Source organism: Saimiri boliviensis, chromosome 5 (assembly GCF_048565385.1).
Source record: "Saimiri boliviensis isolate mSaiBol1 chromosome 5, mSaiBol1.pri, whole genome shotgun sequence".
NCBI classification, from domain to species: Eukaryota; Metazoa; Chordata; class Mammalia; order Primates; family Cebidae; genus Saimiri; species Saimiri boliviensis.
The window spans coordinates 120,049,212-120,065,809 of record NC_133453.1 but is presented as its reverse complement, the minus strand read 5'-3'; the positions used below and the strand labels follow the sequence as shown (position 1 = coordinate 120,065,809).

General features: G+C 34.9%; 1 protein-coding gene across 3 annotated transcripts in view; it reads left to right on the top strand.

Moving 5' to 3' along the window:
• The window catches only part of DPP10 (dipeptidyl peptidase like 10), a 1,392,171-nt gene that overhangs the window by 1,235,656 nt on the left and 139,917 nt on the right, over positions 1-16,598 (top strand). For all 3 annotated transcript variants that reach the window (XM_074399881.1, XM_074399880.1, XM_003931538.3), the window contains exons 6-7: positions 5,455-5,507; positions 5,607-5,688. In XM_074399881.1, coding sequence (XP_074255982.1) covers positions 5,455-5,507; positions 5,607-5,688 — 135 coding nt within the window. The remainder of the gene's footprint in view (positions 1-5,454; positions 5,508-5,606; positions 5,689-16,598) is intronic.

Here is a 16,598-nt window from a genome sequence, read left to right as displayed (position 1 = left end):
CACAAACCTTTGTTGAAAGGGCAATGTTTTAAAAATATTTCTGTAGATCTGCAGTTTATCATTTTGTGAATCATATTACAACACTAGAGTCTCCTAGCTCCTAGCTAAGAGCTAATTAGTTCTTAACTGTGTAAAGAAGGTAAATCTTTTCAAACAACAAAGTCACGAGTCACTCATCATAAAAGGTATCTCATTATTCTAGAACAAACTTGTCATCATTGTATTACTGACTTCCAAGAGAAATGAATCCCGTTTTTCCTGTGTTGTCTTTCCTCTTACCGGCATTATTTTATAAATACTGTTGACGCAAAGGCTTGCTTCCTCACAGTTAAGTTTTCCTAGCTGTTTGATTCCATGGCAAATCCATAATCTTATTTTAAATATTCTTCAGGCTATGAAAATGAATGCTATTTAGATCAATTCGGTTGTTTAACCACAATGCAGAAAAAGCTTTTGTGTCCAGAGATACCAGCCTCTGGTTCAAGCATAAATTACTAGGGCACACGTTTCTTTTTTCTTTTAAGTGTAATGCTCCTTGACATGAATCCCTATAGATGTCGTAGGTAGTAACTGATATCCCAAGAAAAAAAATTGTGAAAAACAAAGAGGATTTACATTTTTAGTCTGATATATCAGATCATGTTTCCAAAATGAAATCTGTCCTAACTCTGGTAATCAATTAATTCATGCATATTTCTATCAATAAATCTTTGAATAGTGGCTTAATTGGTCTTTCAGAAATGAATCTTTCACAAAGGTGGAGTCGTGCTTCATGTACAAGTTCCCTGAAAGATAGTGTGTAGAGAGATTAAATCAAAAAGTGGATTGTAATTAGATAATTTTTGGTTCAGATTTTGACAGTTTCCTACTTAAACTTTCAGTTTTAAGCTTGACCTTGGCAGAGCTTATTTTATGAATTATGAATAATAATATTTACTTCTTGAGGTTGATTTAAATATTAAATTATATATGTATAAAGCACTGTGCCAAATCTGCTATGTAGTGAAAGATGAATTCAAGTTATTATTATATGTAGGACTATCTTAAGTTTGATACACTAGCTTCATTTTTCTAAACTATATTAATCACTTCAGTGCCTAAGTCAACTATTTATTATATTTTCTATGATGTGCTCTTAAAACCAAAAAGATTAATCATTTCTTGGAAAGCTTATGGGCTTATAATATGCAAGTCCTAATTCAACCATGACCTACAACAGAATATTCCATACCAGTGTAATGTTTCTTTACCTTGTTGCACTGAATGGAACATAAGCTTCTTGGGGATAGAGATTACATTTATTTTGGTTTTTGTATTTTACAAGTTACATCATTTATAAGCTTGCACATTGTTAGTATTCAATAGTTACATAATAGTGTTAAAAAGTCGTTTATAAACTGACGAGCAATGTATAAAAGTAAATACAAGTTATCAACTGACAGTCTTATTTATCTTATTTTAAAATAATTTTATTATAATCTTTTATAAAATAATACTTATTATAGTGCCTGTATCAAAGATATTGCTTAACAGAAATGTGTTAAATAAATGAATGTAGCAAATTTTCATTTACAGAGCATTAATGCCAGAATTTGGATAATTTTTGTACTTGTGTTCAAATTCTGGCAGAACTAAAATATGTCTGTTTTTTCCTTCCTCCCATTAATATCTCATGCCATGTTTATGTAATTAATACAGATTATTATCCATAAATTCCAACAGTAGATTATTATTCATAAATTCCATATAGGCAAGTTCAGCTACATGCTAAAGTTAACTTGTGATCCCCCAAATCTACTCTTGAGTCTTTCACAGTCATTCACAGACATAGTCAGAATAGCAGAACAATTGAGTTGCTTGGTGTCTGCTTTCCCAGCTAAGGTTGAACAAGTTGACATTGTACCTTCTTGCTTCAGCTCTTTTACTGTAAACAATTATCCTTTTGAGTGTCTACTTGGTGTCATTTTTTACATTTTTGTGCTTTTTGTTGGTCATGTCCCTGTTTAAAATCACTCCCCACCACTTACTTCTGCCCCCAAGCATAGTGATGAAGAGCTGTCCTGTTTTCTTTAGTGTAAGAAGGCTGTGATGTGCCTTATGGAGCAATTACATGTGTTAGATAAGCTTCATGCAAGCACGAGTTATACTGTTGTTGGCCATGAGCTCAATGTTAATGAATCAAAAATATATTTTAAATAAGATGTCTTTAAACAGAAACACATATAAAATATGTTACATATTAAAGAGTTCATGAAAATATTGTGACCAGAGGCTCACAGAAACCTAATCCTGTATTTCTCCTAAGAGCAATGATATAGTAGTTGCTAATTCAGTGTTTGTGTTAAGAGTACATGTAAAAACAACTGCAAATAATGAAAATTATCTATACCAGTTGTAGTAGTCAACTCTTAGTAATTAATCTCTTCTTAGGGTTCACAGTGTAATGTAGAGATAATAGGTACCAGATTGCATTACATGACCGTTTGATGCTTTCTGATTCTCCTAATGCTTTTCTTGATGGAATAGAATGATTGGATATCTTAAGGCCAGCTTCCAGAAATAAGTTTTGATCAAGTTTTCATATGGTATATCTGAATTATGTTCATTCCCACTGCCTTTTTCATAACTATTCACACTCTAACGAGCAGTGGAACATCATTTGGAGAGATGGGATGAAAACGTAAGATTTAGCTGTGAAATGTGCTTGTCCCCAGGGGTCTCATCAGATGCTCGGTTTAGCTTTCACTATGAAGCAGCCAATCATTAAAGGAAAAAACTGCTACTCTTCCTAACCTTAAACAACTTTGATTTTACCCTCTCATCATGAATTAGGACCTACCTAACTATACAGAGGGGAGTCTAAGATAAAGGAAAATGACTAATGTTAAAAAAAGGTTAGAAATGTTATCCAAGGACGGAGACAAAGAGATGCAGATTAACACAGGGTGAATTTAGACCAGAATGCCTTAATACAGATGCTCAGTAAAGCTAAATTTAATTCTCATTGAAAACCCCCCTTTAAAGTATCTCCAACATTATATCAAAAAGGGAGAAAGAGAGAGAGAAACTTCTTTCTTCCAACCTTGTTTAAGATTTTGCCCTCTTCCATACTCTTTACTCTGTTGTGGGCATGGAATGTGATTTTTGTTATGGAAAGTTAAAAAACAAGAAATATTTGAGATCTGCTGGGAACACACACATGCACAAGAAGATCGTGAATTTAGAGGAAAGAGTTCTAAACTCTGAATAAAGGGCTAGGTTCTAATTATCTGAAGATGGCAAATTGCTGGCTATGTAGCATGGATGGATGGGTAGGTAGGTAGATATAGATGAGGTCCAACCCTATAATATGTTAATTCCTTCTGCTATGGGTTTGCAGGCAAGTCTGGTTTAACCTCTTTATTGTAGTATTCACCTCAATAAACCTACTGCAAGAAACAGTATTACTATCAGGCTAAGAACTACAGAACAGAATGTGGATCTATATATCCTCTTCTCAAATCACACCATTTGGAAGACATCTAAGTCCTTTGGATTTACGATTGGAGAACAGCCAGCAACCTCTGTAATAAATACTATAGAAAGAGACCAACATTCAATAATTATACCCAGTTTGGCCTCAGTGCCTGTTTTGCCTAAAATGATAACACCCAGCAACATTTTCTCTCAAAAAAGATGTGTACCTAAAAGCCAGGTATAGTGTAGTAGGTGATTCAAAGATAGAATGAATATTCTCTTACCCTCCATGAGATGTATTGTCTTCATTGAAGACCAAGCACTCACTTGATAGTTTGCTTTGGCAACAGAACTTTGTGAGAGAGAGACAGAAAAAAAAATGTATTGACAGAGGTGGTCACATTTCTCAAATTTTGTCAGCTCTAATAGTAAATTCAAGATTTAAAATTTGTAGTCAAGTATGGAACTTTATAGAACACAATGTAAATGTCGAAGTAGACACCAGGAAAAATTATTTTTGCTTCTACAACCCTATCACAAAGGCAATCTCAGATTTAATAGTTATTCCAAGAGGAATGGGAGCATAAAACTTCTTTGTAAAACACAATACTCTAACAAATAGTGGAAGGTTTGCAATTTCAGTGCAAAGAGAGAACATAGTATTTCTTTGCCAAATATGTGGCCAATCATATTTAATTGAAGTTATTATTGCAGTGAGAAGAAATAACAATTTGACTTCTAGGGAGTTTTAATTGACACTATTATAATATTTGTGCAGTGTACATCCACTATAGGAATAAAAGAAACTTTTACAATTGCATACTGAAAAATGAAAGTATCAATAAAAGTTCTGTAAATCCTGGAAATAATAGTATAACAATATAGCTCGCTAAAGAACAATTTTCTTCACTAGATTCACATAGCTTAGAGAAAAATAATTTTCACAGAAATATACTCATCATTTCTTTTCCGAAACCATCTTTTGCGATTTTCCTCATTTCTTCTGTATTCCACTATTTCATCGTCTTTTATTATTAAGAAGCAAAACATAGATATATTTTTGTATTATGCTCTAGAGTCTTATGTTTGAAATTTAATGGGTCATGGGTTCTGCAGTCCTTGGAAAGATAGTCTTTAAAAAAGAAACAGAGATTTTTAGATATTACATACTTGCAGCCATCTGCTTAATATGTCATTTTCGATCACTGCTATAAAGTTGTGGAGAGTGTTATCTCACTTTGACTTCACCAACAAATACTTCAACATGAATTAGTTTTTTCCATCAGAGCTATTACTCAAGAAATATCAGTTGAATGCATATAAACATGGCACTGTGCGAGGTAATGTGGAGGATACAATAGACACCTGTATCTGACAACATTCTAGTGGGAGAAGGAGACTTCCATAGAATGTTTATATAATTTCACTACAGAGTGAGACATGTCCTGAGTCATGCAGGAAATTGTGTGAGATGGATTTCAATAGAAGAAATCAATGTGAGCTCCATACAGGGGCTATATTAGAAAGAGGTAGAATTTTCACCTCAGTTAAGGTAAAATGTCCTTGGGGGAAAAGCAAAAAAAGTTTAGGACATACCAGGAGGATCCATTTAATTTGAAGTATAGATAAGTAAAGGGAGTCCGTCGGTGATAAGTATAGAAAAACACGTAGAAGCCAAAATAACACAATTTTTTAACATCAGATAAAGCAGTTTGAACTTTGTTTTACAGGCAATGGAGCATCACTGAAAATTTGGAACAAGAAAGCAATATAATCACAATTATACTCAGGATATTGTGGATGAGATAAGAAATGAAATTGATATTAGAAAGAAAATTTAGGCATAAAGCACAGAGAGGGTGATAAACTCCTGAGCCAGAATGTTTTATATTTTAATTTTTCCTTAACCCCAGTACTTGGATTTCCTGGGTTTTACTAAGAATATATATAGTCACGTTGTTAAAGCTATGATCAATAATGTTTCTTTTTTAATTTCAGATTTTTCATTATTCATATACTGCTTCATATGTGATTTACAACATACACACTAGGTAAGTTCTTTAATTTTCTGGTTTTCACGAGCAATTGTGTTACTAAATTGTTGGTGTAGATATCACTTTGTTCATGTAAAAATATTCACTTTTTTCAAGGGAAGTTTGGGAGTTAAATCCTCCAGAAGTAGAAGACTCCGTCTTGCAGTATGCGGCCTGGGGCGTCCAAGGGCAGCAGCTGGTAAGCAGAGGCATTACTATGCACTGAACACTAATAATCATGGTTCTACAGATGTTTACTGAAACCATTGGGAAAAAACATAGGAAAACCTGTCCTATAAAACGTGATGTCTTCTTAAATCCTTTATATCTTTTACCTAATACTCCAACTTAAAAATATATTAAATTAACAAGTATTATTCTATCAGTTAATAAAGACAAAAACTTACTAAGTAATATGTGATTAAACTGCTGGTTTATAATGAAACCTAGAAGAGATTCAAGGTTACTGGGGACTACAACTGTGTAATTTCCATTTCATAATATTTTCAATTTTCATGAAAAATTAAAAATAAAGATTATTTTTTCTTAAGGCATTGTTGAGGGTAAAAATTTTAGACAGAATTATTTAATATTCACTTAAGAGAGGATTTTTATTTTTATTTTGAAATTGTCACAAACTCAAAAAGATAATTATTGATGTATAATACAGTTTAGCAATATAATATATATATACATGTATATATACATATACATGTATACATATAGATAAATATACACATATACATACACACACACGTGTGTATGTACATATACATGTATACATATAGATAAATATACACATATACGTACACACACACGTGTGTGTGTGTGTGTGTGTGTGTATGTGTGTGTGTGTGTGTGTGTGTGTGTGTGTGTGTGTATTAGGCAGAGTCTTGCTCTGTTGCCCAGGCTGGACTGTGATCTCGGTTCACTGCAACATCTGCCTACAGGATCGTGTGATTGTTGTGCCTCAGCCTCCAGAGTAGCTGGGATTACAGGCACATCCTACCACACCTGGCTAATTTCTGTATTACAGGCATGTGCTACCATACTTGACTAATTTTTGTATTTGTAGTAGAGACAGGATTTCACCATCTTGGCCAGGCTGATCTTAAACTCCTGATAAGCGATCCACCGGCCTTGGCCTCTTAAAATGATGGGATTACAGATCACTGAGCCCAGCCTGCAATATTATACTCTTGTATATATCTCATGGTGACCAAGTAAAGCCTTTCTCAAGGGAATATTGCTCAGGGTGTAGTATTGCTTACTATCATGTGCATGCTCAAATGTACTGAGCATCACCAAACTGATTTCTGGATTATTTGTTAAGAGTGTATACACCTACCATCAACAATAAGAGAGTTGCCTTTGTTCCACAGTCTTGCCAACACCTGTTTTTCCAGACTTTTAAGTAATTACTCAAATGATGATATAAAATGGTATTTCATTACAGTTTTATTAACATTTAGTATTTTCTTGAATTCTAATGAGCTCTAGAAACTTTTCATATGGTTACCGGCAATTTGCATTTTCTCATATGTTAAATATATATTCATGTATTTGTCCAATCACATTTTTTATTTATCTTAATTAAAAGGAGCTCCTTATATGTTCTAAATATTAATACATTTTGGGGTCTATCTTCATCCAGTTTTTGGCTTCTCATACTCTTAATAACTAATTTCTATGAAGAGAATTTTTTAAGGAAAAGTACTTACTATACTTTAAGTTGTAGGGTACATGTGCAGATCATGCAGGTTTGTTATATAGGTATACACATGCCATGGTGGTGGTTTGGTGCATCCATCACCCCATCATCTACATTAGATATTTCTCCTAATGCTATCCCTCCCCAATTCCCCCACTCCTTGCTCTCTACCCCCAGTACCCCCACTCCATGCTATCTCTCCCCAGTCCCCCCACCCTCAGGCCCCAGAGTGTGATATTCTCCTTTCTGTGTCCCTGTATTCTTATTGTTTAGCACCCACTTATGAGTGATAACATGCAGTGTTTGGTTTTCTGTTCTTATGTCAGTTTGCTCAAAATGATGGTTTCCAGTTTCATCCATGTCCCTGAAAAGGACATGAACTCATCCTTTTCTATGGCTGCATAATATTCCATGATACATATGTGCCACATTTTCTTTATCCATAATCTATCATTGATGGGCATTTGGGTTGGTTCCAAGTCTTTGCTATTGTGAACAGTGCCACAATAAACATACATGTGCATGTGTCTTTATAATAGAATGATTTAGAATCCTTTGGGTATATACCCAGTAATGGTATTGCTGGATCAAATGATATTTCTATTTCTAGATCCTTGAGGCATTGCCACACTGTCTTCCACAGTTGTTGAATTTGTTTACACTCCCACCAACTGTGGAAAGCGTTCTTATTTCTACACGTCCTCTCCAGCATCTGTTGTCTCCTGATTTTTTATTGATTGCCATTCTAACTGATATCTCAATGTAGTTTTGATTTGCATTTCTCTAATAACCAGTGATGAGGAGATTTTTTGTATGTTTATTGGCTGCATAAATGTCTTCTTTTGAAAAGAGTCTGTTCATTTTTTTTTCCAATTTTTGGTGGGGTTGTTTGTATTTTCCTTGTAAATCTGTTTCGTTCTTTGTAGATTCTGGATATTATCACTTTGTCATATGGGTAGATTGCAAAAATTTTTTCCCATTCTTTTGGTTGCTGGTTCACTCTAATAATTTCTTTTGTTGTGCAGAAGCTCTGAAGTTTTCTTAGATCCCATTTATCTAGTTTGGCTTTTGTTGCCATTGCTTTTGGTGTTTTAGTCATGAAGTCCTTGCCCATGTCTGTGTCCTGAATGGTATTGCCTAGGTTTTCTTCTAGAGTTTTTATGGTTTTATGTCTCATGTTTAAATCTTTAACCCATCTAGAATGAATTTTTGTATAAGGTGTAAGGAAGGGATCCAGTTTCAGCTTTCTGCATATGACTACCCAATTTTCCCAACACCATTTATTAAATAGGGAATCCTTTCTTCATTACTTGTTTTTGTCAGGTTTGTAAAAGATCAGATGGTTGTAGATGTGTGGCATTGCCTCCAAGGCCTCTGTTCTGTTCCATTCATCTATATCTCTGTTTTGGTACCAGTACATGCTGTTTTGAATACAGTAGCCTTATAATACAGTTTGAAGTTAGGGAGTGTGATGCTTCCAGCTTTGTTTTTTTGTTTTTGTTTTTGGGTTTTTTTTTTTTTTTTTTTTTTTTTCTTAGGATTGTCTTGGCTATGTGGGCTCTCTTTTGGTTCCATGTGAAGTTTAAGGTGGTTTTTTTTCCAATTCTGTGAAGAAAGTCATTGGTAGCTTGATGGGGATAGCATTGAATCTATAAATTACCTTGAGCCATTTTCATGATATTGATTCTTCCTAACTATGAGCTTAGAATGTTTTTCCATCTGTTTGTGTCCTCTCTTATTTCCTTGAGCAGTGATTTGTAGTTCTCCTTGAAGAGGTCCTTCACATCCCTTGTAAGTCATATTCCTAAGTATTTTATTCTCTTTGTAGCAATTGTGAATGGGAGTTCACTCATGATTTGGCTCTTTATTTGTCTATTATTGATAAATAGAAATGCTTGTGCTTTTTGTGCATTGATTTTGTATCCTGAGACTTTGCTGAAGAGTCTTAACAGCTTCAGGAGATTTAGGGCTGAGACAAGGGGGTTTTCTAAATATACAATCATGTCATCTGCAAACAGGGACAATTTGACATCCTCTCTTCCTATTTAAATACCTTTTATCTGTTTCTCTTACCTGATGGCGCTAGCCAGAACTTCCAATACTATGTTGAGTAGGAGTGGTGAGAGGGCATCCTTGTGCCAGTTTTCAAAGGGAATGCTTCCAGTTTTTGCCCATTCAGTATGATATTGGCTTGGGTTTGTTGTAAATAGCTTTTATTATTTTGAGAACTGATCCATTGATAACCAATTTATTTATTCAGAGTTTTTAGCATAAAGGTCTGTGGATTTTCTCCAAGGCTTTCTCTGCATCTGTTGAGATAATCATGTGGTTTTTGTCTTCGGTTCTATTTATGTGATGGATTATGTTTATAGGTTTGTGGATGTTGAACCAGCCTTGCATACCTGGGCTGAAGCCAACTTGATCCCAGGTTTAAAAAACTAAAATTTTCTTTTTCATTTGCATCTCTGCCAGGTTTTGGTATGAGGATGACGTTGGTCTCGTAAATGATTTGGGAAGGATTCCCTCTTTTTGTATTGTTTGGAATGGTTTCAAAAGGAATAGTACCAGCTCCTCTTTGTACTTCTGGTAGAATTCAGCTATAAACCTGTCTGGTCCTGGACATTTTGGTTACTGGGCTATTAATTGCTGCCTCAACTTCAGACCTTGTTATTGGTTTCTTCAGGAATTCAACTTCTTCCTGGTTTAGTCTTGGAAATGTGTAGGTATCCAGGAATTCATCCATTTCTTCTAGATTTACTGGTTTATTTGCATAGAGGTGTTTGTAGTAATCTCTGATGGTAGTTTGTATTTCTGTGGGATTGGTGGTGACAGCCCCTTTATCATTTTTTATTGCATCTATTTGAATTTCCTCTTTTTTCTTTTTTATTAGTCTGGCTATTCTGTTGATCTTTTCAAAAACCAGCTCCTGGATTTATTGATTTTTTGAAGGATTTTTTTGTGTCTCTATCTCCTTGAGTTCTGCATTGATCTTAGTTATTTCTTGCCTTCTGCTAGCTTTTGAATTTTTTGATCTTCCTCCTCTAGTTCTTTTAATCATGACATTAGGGTGCCAATTTTATATCTTTCCTCAATTCTCTGGTGGGTATTTAGTGCTATAAATTTCCATCTAGACACTGCTTTAAATGTGTCCCAGAGATTCTGGTACATTATATCTTTATTCTCATTGGTTTCAAAGAACAGCTTTGTTTCTGCCTTCATTTCATTATTTATCCAGTACTCATTCAGGAGCAGGTTATTCAGTTTCCATATCGTTGCGTGGTTTTGAGTGAGTTTCTTAATCCTGAGTTCTAATTTGATTGCCCTGTGGTCTGAGAGGCTGTATGTTATGATTTCCATTCTTTTGCATTTGCTGAGGAGTGTTTTACTTCCAATTATGTGGTCAGTTTTACAATAAGTGCCATGTGGTGCTGAGAAGAATGTATATTCTGTGGTTTTGGGGTGGATAATTCTTTAAATGTCTATTAGCTCTGCTTGGTCTAGATCTGAGTTCAAGCCCTGGATATCCTTGTTAATTTTCTGTGTCATTGATCTATCTAACATTGACAGCGGGGTGTTAAAGTTTCCCACTATTATTGTGTGGGAATCTAAGTCTCTTTTTAGATTGCTAATAACTTGCTTTATGTGTCTTGATGCTCCTGTATTGGATGCATATATTTAGGATAGTTAGCTGATGTTGTTCCATTGATCCCTTTATCATTATGTAATGCCCTTATTTGTTCCTTTTGTTCTGTGTTGGTTTAAAGACTGTTTTATCAGAGACTAGGATTGTATCCCCTCCTTTTTATTTTCTCTTCATTTGCTTGATAAGTATTCTTCCATCCCTTTATTTTGAGCCTATGTGTGTCTTTGCTCATGAAATGAGTTTCCTGAATAGAGCACACCGATGGGTCTTGAGTTTTTATACAATTTGCCAGTCTGTGTCTTTTGATTGGGGCATTTAGCCCATTTATGTTTAAGATTAATATTGTTATGTGTGAATTTGATCTTGCTATTTTGATGCCAGCTGGTTGTTTGCCTGTTAGTTGATGCAGTTTCTTCATATTGTTGATAGTCTTTATGGTTGGGTATGTTTTTGCAATGGTTGGTATTGGTCGTTCCTTTCCATGTTTAGTGCTTCCTTCAGGAGCTTTTGTAGGTCATACCTGGTGGTGACAAAATCTCTCAGCAGTTTCTTGTCCATAAAGGATTTTATTTCTCCTTTGCTTATGAAACTTAGTTTGGCTGAATATAAAATCTGAGTTGAAAAATCCTTTCTTTAAAGATGTTGAATATTGTCCCCTACTCTCTTCTGGCTTGTAGGATTTCTGCCAAGAGATCCACTGTGAGTTCAATGGGCTTCTGTTTGTGGGTATCCACACTTTCTCTCTGGCTGCCCTTAGCATGTTTTTCCTTCATTTCAACCCTAGTGAATCTGACAATTATGTACCTTGGGTTTCTCCTATCAAGGAATACCTTTGTGGTGCTCTCTGTATTTTCTGTATTTGAATGTTGGCCTACCTTGCTAGGTTGGGGAAGTTCTCCTGGATAATATCCTGAAGAGTGTTTTCCAGCTTGGTTTCGTCTTCCCCATCACTTTCAGATACACCGATCAAATGTAGATTTGGTCTTTTCATATAATTTCATATTTCTTGGAAGCTTTGTTCATTTATTTTCTCTCTTTTTTTCTCTAATCTTGCCTTCTTGCTTTATTTCATTGAGTTGATTTTCAGTCTCTGATATCCTTTCTTCTACTTGATTGATTTGGCTATTGCGACTTGTACATGCTTCACCAAGTTCTCCTGCTGTGTTTTACAGCTCTATCATGTCATTTATGTTCTTTTTCATGCTGGTTAATATCATTAGCAATTCATCTAACCTTTTTTTCAAGGTTCTCAGTTTCCCTGCATTTGGTTAGAACATGCTCCTTTAATTTGGAGAAGTTTGTTATTACCTACCTTCTGAAGCTTGCTTCTGTCAATTCGTCACACTCATTCTCCATCCAGTTTTGTTCCCTTGCTGGTGAAGAGTTGTGATCCCTTGGAGGAGAAGAGACATTCTGGCTTATGGTGATTTCAGCCTTTTTGCACTGGTTCCTTCCCATCTTAGTGGATTTACCGCCTTTGGTCTTTGAAGTCGGCGACTTTTGGATGGAGTTTCTGAATGAACATCCTTTCCATTGATGTTGAGATATTTCTTTCTGTTTGTTAGTTTTCCTTCTACCAGTCAGGCCCCTCTGCTGCAGGTCTGCTGGAGTTTGCTGGAGGTCCACTCCAGACCCTGCTTGCCTGTGAACCACCTGTGGGGGCTGCAGAACAGCAAAGATTGCTGCCTGTTCCTTCTTCTGGTAGCTTCGTCCCAAAAGGGTACCTGCCAGGTGTTAGCCAGACCTCTCCTGTATGACATGTCTCCCAGTTAAAATACCTAGGGGTGGGGGATCCAAGGAGCCATTTGAGGAGTCAGCCTGTCCCTTAATGGAGCACAGGTACTGTGCTGGGGGCTGCGGGCAGGGACATTTAAGTCTGTTGAAGTGAAACCCACAACTGCCCCTTTTCCCAATTGCTCTGTCCCAGGAAGGTGGGGGCTTTGTAAGTCGCTGATGGCTGCTGTCTTTTTTTTCTGAGATGCCCTGCCCAGCAAGAAGGGAGTCTAGAGGCCTTGTTTCACCCAGCTTCTGTGTAAACTTCCCAGGGGCTTTGTTTACACAAGCAATGTTGAAACTGCCTACCAGAGCCTAAGAAATGGCAGGCGACCCTCCCCCACCAAGGTCGAACATTCCAGATCAAGTTCAGACTGCTATGCTGGCTCTGAGAATTTTCAGCCAGTGGATCTTAGCTTCCCAATCTTCGTAGGGGTGTGACCTGCCAAGCCAGCTCACTTGGCCCCCTGGCTTCAGCCCTTTTTTTCAGGGGAAATGAGTTGTTCTGTCTCACTGGCATTCCACGTGCCACTAGACTAAAACGGCCACCCAGTTTTGTGCTGCAAACCCAGAGCACTGGCATTGTAGGCACCTGAGGGAATCTCCTGGTCTGCGGGTTGTGTAGACTGTGGGAAATGTGCAGTATCTGAGCTGAAGTGCTGGAGTGTCCGGAAAAGTCCCTAATGGCTTGCTTTGGCTGGGAAAGAGAGTTCTCTGGCCCCTTGCACCTCCCAGGTGAGGCTATGCCCCACCCTGCCTCAGCTTGCACACCTTGGGCTGTTCCTACAGTCTAATCAGTTTCCATGAGGGTTCCAACTGGTACATCAGTTGGAAATGAGGAGATCACTCATCTTCTGGTGTGCTCTCACTAGGAACTACAGATTGGAGCTATTCCCATTCTGCCATCTTGGTGGAAGTCGTGAACAGAATTTTTTAATGAACAGTATTTTTTAATAAATGAAACCTGATTTATCAAATCAGGCTGATTTGTACTTTTTGTTATTTAAGAAATCTTTACAATGAAATAATACTTCTCTAGATTTTTCAAGTGGGCCTTCTATGTATAGCTTCTTGATCCATCCATCTAAAATTGCATTTTTGGATGTGGTATTATATCACTATCCATTTTTATATTTGTTTTATATTGCCAACAATTGTCCTGGCCCCTTTTATTGGCCACCTCGTTCTTTAAATACTCATCTGCAGCATTTAGCTCCACATAAGAATGAGTCTTCCTCTGGCTCTTTTTTTTTCTCCAGGCGGTTTGTCTATTAATGACCTAAGACAACAGTATCTTAATTAAAATAAGCTTTACTATCTGACAAGGCAGTTTCATATGCTGATAGCCTTTCATATAAATATCAAAATTGTCTTTCATGTTACATGGTCACTTTTAGAATTTTCAATGGCATTATTTTGAATCTATATGTCAAATTTGGAAAATTAACATCTTAGTGATACTGAATCTTCAATCTAAAAAATTTAATATATATATTTAGTTATTTAAGACTTAATATCTCAGTCAAATTTTACGATTTTATATAGAAAAACTTGCACTTTATCATTTTGGTCATTCTTTTAAATGCTTACATTTCTTATTTTATAAAAATGTTTGCTACTGGTAAATAGAAAGGTACTCAATTTATTTATTTTATATATATATAAACCTTGCTACACACAATTATGAATTCCAAATAATTCTGTGTAGACTATTATGCTTTTTGTTAATAATGACATTTTTCTCTTCCATTTCCGTTTTTATAATTTCTATGTCATTAAAATCCTTCTGCACTAGTTAACCTATAAATGTAACTAGATCTGGTAGGGTTTTTTTGTTTTTTGTTTTTGTTGGAATACGAAAACATTGATTCTATTTTGGCTTCTGCATTAAGTTTTACAGTTATTTTTTAGTTAATTTTAGTTAGTGACTGAAATTGATGATACATGCTTTATGGCTTAGGATTTTTTAAAAAATGCTTTTTATGCAATGGATAATTTTATATGTTTTCTATATGAAAGGTACAGTGATGTGTATGTGCCCACTGGATCAATCTTAATAATTATTTTTCCAAGATTTATATTTTTTACTAATTACAGTGGATACATGTTTATTTTTCTTTAGTTGTCAATCTTGCATTACATAGTTTGAACTATGTTGTAAAGAGTACAAATGTTATAAAATGATAAATACATCTTTCTATTGATTTCAAAATTTTTATACCTTAATCAATATATTTATCATATTTATCTTTAATAATTCTGATTGGGTAACCCTAACTCTAACCTTTAACTAATTCTTTTAACGTAGTTTAGAATCCTCTAGGTTTTTTAAAATTTGAATTGCTGTTTTAACAACAGCTGGTTGGACTGAATTAAGTTTTTCATTTCCTGCAAGCCTCAATTTCCTCATCTGTAAACATAAATATGTATACCATCATATCATTGTGATAATTATTTTGGAAAATGTGACTATTTCTCATAATAAGATGCACATGACTATTATTTATATCCTGTTTTATAAGTCTGAATATATTTCTTAAGCTGATTAGTGAAATAAGGAAGTTGTAATAGGTATTTCCTATCACAAGAAGGCTGTAGAATAATACACTGTTGTTAAATAAGGTTTCCTTTCATTGCAAATATTCTGGACCCTCAAATACTCAAAGAACTCCTACAAAGAACCCTGCATTCACTGTCATTTCCATACTATATGGTTGAATAATTTAGTAAATAATTATGAAGAAAATAGCTTAGTGATTTAAAATGAAAAATGTCTACAATTTTCCAGATACCATAGATTGTGGACATTATGTTTGCTTTTATCTTGTAGATATTTAGAAAAATTAACAAACTATGCATTTAGTCTACTGTAGCAGAACTCTCTGTAAATCCATCCCACTATTATATTTCTGAAAAGTGGCAGCAAAATCTGAACAGAATATGGTATATATGAATGTGCCAGGTTTGATTTAGATAAGGCATGCAGTCAATCAAACATTCATAGACAGTGTGAGTGGACACCAGGAGGTGGCATGCGCTCTCACTCTGCCTGTTTCACTCCGATGTTGTGAACAATAGAGCTGGTCCATGGGGCCAGAAGGAACTTTGGAACAAACAGAATTCCAAAACACAGAAACCCAAGACAACTTCACCTTTTGTTCAAATTACTGAGCAGTATTTTGTCCAAAATACAAAACACTTGAACAGTATTTTGGAAAATCTTTTATACTTTGGTTGGTTTTATATTCTTCATACTTGAGAGGAACCAACACCTATGACAAAATAATAGCACTTTGATACACTCAAGGAATTAATGTTCATTGTGTGCATTTTCTTTGTTATTTGATTCCTTATTTTTAATATATTTAAGACAATTATGAAAATACTAAAAATGTATAAAAATTATAGGTTATTTGATTGAAGCCATATTGCAGGTGATTACATTTCGTTTCTACTGCTTACTAGCTGTTGATCTTCAGAACATTATTTAATCTTGTTATACCTTACTTTTCTCATCTTTAAAATGGCAGGTTTTATCAATAGTGCTATTCTGGTGTTTAATGTATTAATACAGCTCTAAAGCACTTTGGCGTATAATAAGTATTTTGTAGGTGTTCCCTTTTACTATTATTAAAAAATGTTTTTTTCATATGAATTTAAACATCTTAGGGAATTTTAGGGTTACTAGTTTTGTGGAGAATTAAGCTTAAGTTTTCTGTAATGTCATTTTTCAAACTCCTTTGGGGAATTCTTAAGAGAAATTTTATATTTATCAAGTTTATCTTTTGCATGCATGCAAATATAAATTTTAAAAAGTAAAGGACATATTTCTATAAATCACCAATGGTCCATTTCATATGAGTATGGTATGCTTTGTCAATATTTGAAGCCATTAGCAAACTCAGCAATATGATTTATTAGAGATGAGTCATTATAATACTTTAATTAGTTTTGCATTAAATAAATTAAGGAGCCTTGTAGT